Source organism: Panthera onca, chromosome E1 (genome assembly GCF_046562875.1).
Source record: "Panthera onca isolate mPanOnc1 chromosome E1, mPanOnc1 haplotype 2, whole genome shotgun sequence".
Lineage (NCBI taxonomy): Eukaryota > Metazoa > Chordata > Mammalia > Carnivora > Felidae > Panthera > Panthera onca.
Window position 1 is genome coordinate 51,627,722 of NC_138352.1, and position 6,000 is coordinate 51,633,721.

Here is a 6,000-nt window from a genome sequence, read left to right on the forward strand (position 1 = left end):
TTGGTTCTGGGAGCTCGGTTTCCACTGTGTTCTGTAACCCCGTGCTGCCAGCACGGAGCCCGACCCGGGGCTCAGACTCCCCAACCACGAGAGCATGGCCTGAGCCAAAGTCCACAATTGAACACTTAACCGGCTGAGCCACCCAGGCACCCCTAGCATAACGTTTTTAAATGTAAAAACCAGACCAGAGTTTTTACGTTCTTAGATTGTGTCTTGAGTCTTTTAAAGCATGCCCCAGCACACAGTTTGACCTTGCTGTGGGAGGAGGTGGGTAAAGGAGAGTCTGGCCTGCAGAGAAACATGCAAACCTTGAGGTGCTTTTCCGCCGTCCCTGTTCCCGTCCCTGTTCCCGGCTGATGGTAGCGATGTTTTCTTTGCCCTGCTGACGTTCCGGGGAGACACGTGACAGAACTACAGCAGGTGGGCGGTGTGTCTTGGCCCCTGAGGCCAGAAGTAGGGAGGGTTCCGCCAAAGAGCCTGTGCCGTGAGACCAGTTGTTCAGCTGGTTAGAATAGCCCTGCTCTGCTGCAGCAACACCGCTGATGCACCTTTGCTTTTGTTTTTGTTTTTTTTTTATTTTCTTTACATGTTTGTTTATTTTTATTTTTTTTTTTTAACGTTTATTTATTTTTGAGACAGAGAGAGACAGAGCATGGATGGGGGAGGGTCAGAGAGAGGGAGACACAGAATCTGAAACAGGCTCCAGGCTCTGAGCCGTCAGCACAGAGCCCGACGCGGGGCTCGAACTCACGGGCCGCGAGATCATGACCTGAGCTGAAGTCGGCCGCTCAACCGACTGAGCCACCCAGGCGCCCCAACATGTTTGTTTATTTTTGAGAGAGAGACAGAACGTGAGTAAGGGAGGGGCAGAGAAGGAGGGAGACACAGAATCGGAAGCGGGCTCCAGGCCCTCAGCTGTCAGCTCAGAGCCTGACTCGGGGCTTGAACTCAGAAACCGTGAGATCATGACCTGAGCTGAAGTCAGGCGCTTAACCGACTGAGCCCCCCAGGCGCCCCCTGATGATGCACCTTTGGAGAGAGGAGTATGGTTTGCTTGCACGGGGCCTTGGAGAGCAGTGTCTTTGATCAGGACCTCATTTCTCGAGTTCACTCAGCTATTTCTGGGAGAACCTATAGCCTGTCTGTGACTTCAGTCGCATTTCTTCATCACCACACTGTCCGCTCACTACCTGTCCTAAACTTGACAGTCATGGGTTGAAGAAGCTCAGTGTCAGGGCGCCCCGCTGGCTCAGTCGTTAGAGCGTGCGACTCTTGATCTCAGGGCTGCGAGCTCGAGCCCCATGTTGGGTGTAGAGATTGCTTAAAAATAAAATCTTAAAAACAGAAAAAAACCCAAAAACTCAGTATCTCAGTACAGTGAGTGGCGAATCTGCTGTCTCCTACTGCTAGGAGTATGTGAAACAGGCAGTTTCTGTTTCTGTGTGCTCTTATGGGTTGTCTCTGATGGGAGAGCTTTACTGTCACCGACGACAAGCAGGGGTCGTTTGGATGTAGCTAGTTTGGGTGCGTGGGCGCTATCTCCACGCTTTCACATTTATAGTCCCATCTAGTCTCACTTCTCAGTTTGAAATAAATGAGAGTAGACCCTGTCCCTTTGGATCGACAGAGGGTTGGATGGCTTTGACTTCTTGGCTTCTCCTCATTTCTGTTAATGTCAGCGTGCAGACGTATTGGGGTGAGTTTCCAATGTAGTATAGTGAACTCACTTTTATCCTTGTGGTCTGAAAAATGAATTCGCCTTTTCAGAAGCTGGGCGAGTGAAGGTTCTGACCCAGGGTATGTGTTGTACTGTGTGCTCTGGAAGCGGAGTCAGCTGGGTTTTGTGCACACTGTTCACAGACCTGTACATGGGCTTGCGTGTTCCATGCTCCACGTAACCCGAGTCTCCTTATCGCCCCCCAGGTGATGAAGGTGGAGAATCAGAACTTCTTGGAGAGGATCTTCCACTTGAACCTTCTGTCGCCAAAGCAGAAAGGAGTCACCTGATAGTGTGGCAAGTGCTGTACGGCAATGAGTGAGCACATAGGAAACCGGTGGAGACAGGGAAGCTGTCTCTTCTGCATGGTTTATTTTCCCTTTCCCCTTAATTTAATGCTCTCTTTGTGAAATCAGTTTCACCACATAATGTGTGAGCATTTTTTTTTCCTGTTAACTTTCTATCACAAGACCTGTCCTTCCCGTAACAATACAGGAACTAGCTGTTTTACTGCACCAGTGTTCCAGGCGATTTCAGTACGTTATGAACAAATCAAAGAATGTTTACTCTCTGCAAACTGAATTCTAGGAAGCAATCCAGATGTGGTTCAGTCTGCCACAGCTGATGTCACTCACTTCGTTTGATGGGGTCACTTTTGAGCTGTCGCTAATAATGGAATCCATGGGAACACTTGATAAGTGGAACTAGACCATTTGGTACAATTATAGTCTTCCCCATGTATTATAAAATTGACACAAACTAGTATCAGGTGGATTATCAGGAGGTCTCTAAGTGTCCCAGGGGGCTAAAAGCTAATTGTAAATTACTTTCACTTTCAAATCTGACAAATCTTGTTTATATATGGTATATAAAACCTTGTTTTCATCAGATTTGGGGGGGGTTTTATATTGAAGAAATTAAGACTACACTATTTAAATAAAAGATTCCTGTTTCTGACTTATTAGAGCTCTACAGTTTATGAGGCCTGCTCTCTGGATATTGTGATGATGATTCTTTCTGAGACTAGTCTCCCTCGTTTTCATACTGACATGTCGGAAAGGGTTATCGTTGATACGGCTCAGAAGATCGCTTCAGCAGTGGGAGGATTTGTCTTTAAGGAAATTGTGTTTTGGGTTCCTGTATCAATGGATGGTGGTGGTTGGGGAAGGTTTCTCCAGGTAAAACATTCACCTGTTCACCAGTTGTGCTGGGACTGCTCTTGCCGGTTCACAAGAGTAAAGCAGCAGCCGTGATACAGTGGCCTGTGAACTGAAAGAGGGACTTGATTAGAAACAGTATTTTCTCTGGTTCTGTGTAGAACCACAGAACAACTAGCACTTGATGTTTTGTATGTAAGTGACACCTTGAAGCTTTTGTGCCCTTTTGAGATGAAAATGCCACCAGCAAAGAGGAAGGCGATGAAGGGGAAGAAGACAAGGCCAAGATACCGTAAAGTAAGAGTTGACATGTTTATCTTTTTACTCATAACACCCATTTCAAAAGCTGAGTCCGGGTTTCACGGATTTTCTTGTTTAATAAGTTTTTAAAGACCATCACGCTGCAGTTCTCCCCCTCGCGAGCTTCTTGAAAAAATGCGTGATTTACCATTTCTTTAAGCAAAGCTAAATGGAAATTTAAGTGTTATTTTAAAAATATAAACCTGTTGAGTAAGGGCCCCCGATCCCCAGAAGGAGTGCTTGAAGGAAAAGTAAGCAAACACAGGTCTCAGACTGTGTAAGTGGTCGGAAGCACCGGGTGTTGGTTGTTTCTGAGCTGCCACGCAGAGGTATTTGTAAAAAGCGTGCCGCTGTCCTCAAGCATCTACGTGATTCAGCTAATTGATAAATACGTGGGATTTAATGAGCCGGAGGCAGCCTTTGGATCCCCTGCGCCACGATGTGTCTGTGAGCACATCGTGTACACGATGAAGCGGTGGCCACTTCAGACGGCCGGGAGAAAGGAACCCCCTTTGGCAAAAGCTGCAGTGAAAGGCTGATTTTTTTGCTCGAGATACTTAGTCACTTTTTCAAGGCACCAAAACTTAGGCCCCCTTTTCATAGCGTTCAGCTATATTTTTATTTTAAATCTGAGCCACTTTGGGCACTACCTAAAAAAATCCCCACGTCATTACAACATTTTGGGGGAGGAATTGTATAAATTCACAAAAAGGAGACACCAAAGTGTTTGGGAATTTTAATCCCAAGAAATAAACATCCCAGAGTCAGACCCCACTTGCTGTTCAGTTTGTACACGTTTGTGTGATCAAATGTAATTTAGGAAATCAGGAGTTAAAAGATGAAAAATGCGTACATGTTACAGTGGTTCTAATTGTTCTTACTGGCTTTAGTATAGGGGTGTAGCTATTTTATCTAAAGCCGTCAGATTATCTGTGGCCCTGTTAATTAACATCAGGGACTAGAGAGAGTACAGAAATGCTTGTACAATTTGTTTTAAGGGCTTGTCCTTATATAATTGTAATATCGTTTAAGTATCTTCTGCAGATCACTTTACTCCCCTTCCCCTCCCTTTCCCCAACAATAGGTTTATATTCTTGTAACGTTCACTTTGGTCAAGGTGGTAACATTCACTTTGGTAAGAACCAAAATGTAAGCTTCTTGCGAGCAGCGAAGCGTTGGTGCACACTGCCTATAGCTTCCAACTCGAGGGTAGAGAAGAGGCTTGAATACCTCGGGTTGGTCTCTCCATGTAAAAAATACATGTATTGCCCCTGTTGGAAGAAATAAGGGATACCCGAGAATTTTCTCATTTTGTTATGCGCGGGTCATGTATGAGGTTGAACCATGTGAAGTTGCCGACGCTCGACCATTGCTAATCTACACAAATGTCAGTATCACATACCCCAACCCGATGCTTACTATGAAATGCAGGTTAAAATCCCTGGGAGGCAAAGGGAGAATGTTCTTGAAGAACTACACCATTTTGAGAGTGTTTGTCTCCAACCTGTGTGGATCTACATTTTTTAAACAGGAAGGGATATCTTAATAGATGCAGCTTGTTGAGAGTGTAAAACATTTTGAGCACAAAGTATGCAGCACATAACTTTTCAAATGAAGTGTGTTTGCATAGAAAAGATGAAAATACATTCTCTCAGTTGCTGTATTGTTCATTTCTTGTAAAGGTCTTACTACATTTGAGAATAGACCCTTTAACATAGGCTGCCTTAGTAACAAAACAAAGCAAAACAATTGTCTCATAATATTAACTGTCCTAAAGAATGTGCGTCTTTCTTGCAAATGCTGTGGAACTGAATATTTATTTCCTTGTGAGTATTATGACCGTTACCAAAGGACTCCACCAGATTTAGGGCTCTTCTTAATTGATCATGTTGAGAAAGGGACTCGTTTGGCCCCCGTTTGTAACATGGGAAGAGTAGAGAAGAGAGAATTAAATGTGGAAATCATCAGTGCTTTTCTAACAGGGTGACGCTGTTTTGTAACACTAAATGTCTTCTTCTTTCTCTTAAAAAATTAAGTTTTTATTATTAATTTTGTCGTACATTTCTCAATATATTTGAATATATTTTAACCATTTTATGTTCTGAATTTGTTTTTTTGTCCTAGACATTTTATCCAGACTTTTACTGGCCTCTATAATCTGAGAAATGGGTTCTAGAGTGTCCCACTTGTTGTCTCTTAGAGGCTGAGGCTTCATTTCTATGAGCAAAAAGCTCACTTAGCAATGTAGTTATTTCGGTATTTATTTCTATTATGGAATCCCTGGGGTTCGGAATGTAACTTTGTACATGAAATATATATAAATATGTATATGAAACACGTATGAGGTCCAGTGTATTTTGTTTTGTTTTTGCCTTTCCTAGGGGTCTGGACTTGGTTTTTATTCAACAGTCTAATCATCTCCCCCCATCACACAGGGCATTTCTGAGGGTGAGGACTGTCACCCTTTGACACTGACTGAAGGTGAGCAGTGGGGAATGCAGGAAGAACATGTCTGCTCGGCTCACATGTTCAAATGAGATGTGAGTAATAGACAATAGGGCTTTCTAGAAATGTGGGCGTGCTGAGTAACAACCCACGCATGATACAAGGCATACCATTTGCCAGGTTGACTCAGTAACGAGAGGCAGGCTGTAATGTAGATGTTAATAATACAGTGTGCTTACTTGTGACCCATTTGCTTGGGAGAGACTCTGGAAGGAAGGATGATTATAAAACTAATCATGTGGTAGCACGATGTGAACCCACATTCAGTGCAGTGGTATTCAGTCCAATCCGGTGTATTTTGTTTACAAGAAACGCGGAGTT

General features: G+C 44.0%; 1 protein-coding gene across 4 annotated transcripts in view; it reads left to right on the plus strand.

The window, feature by feature from the left end:
* Positions 1-5,511, plus strand: part of SPAG9 (sperm associated antigen 9) — a 132,666-nt gene extending 127,155 nt beyond the window's left edge. For all 4 annotated transcript variants that reach the window (XM_078437317.2, XM_078437318.2, XM_078437319.2 and 1 more), the window contains one exon: positions 1,924-5,511. In XM_078437317.2, coding sequence (XP_078293443.1) covers positions 1,924-2,039 — 116 coding nt within the window. In that variant the 3' untranslated portion in view covers positions 2,040-5,511. The remainder of the gene's footprint in view (positions 1-1,923) is intronic.
* The last annotated feature ends 489 nt before the right edge of the window (positions 5,512-6,000 follow it).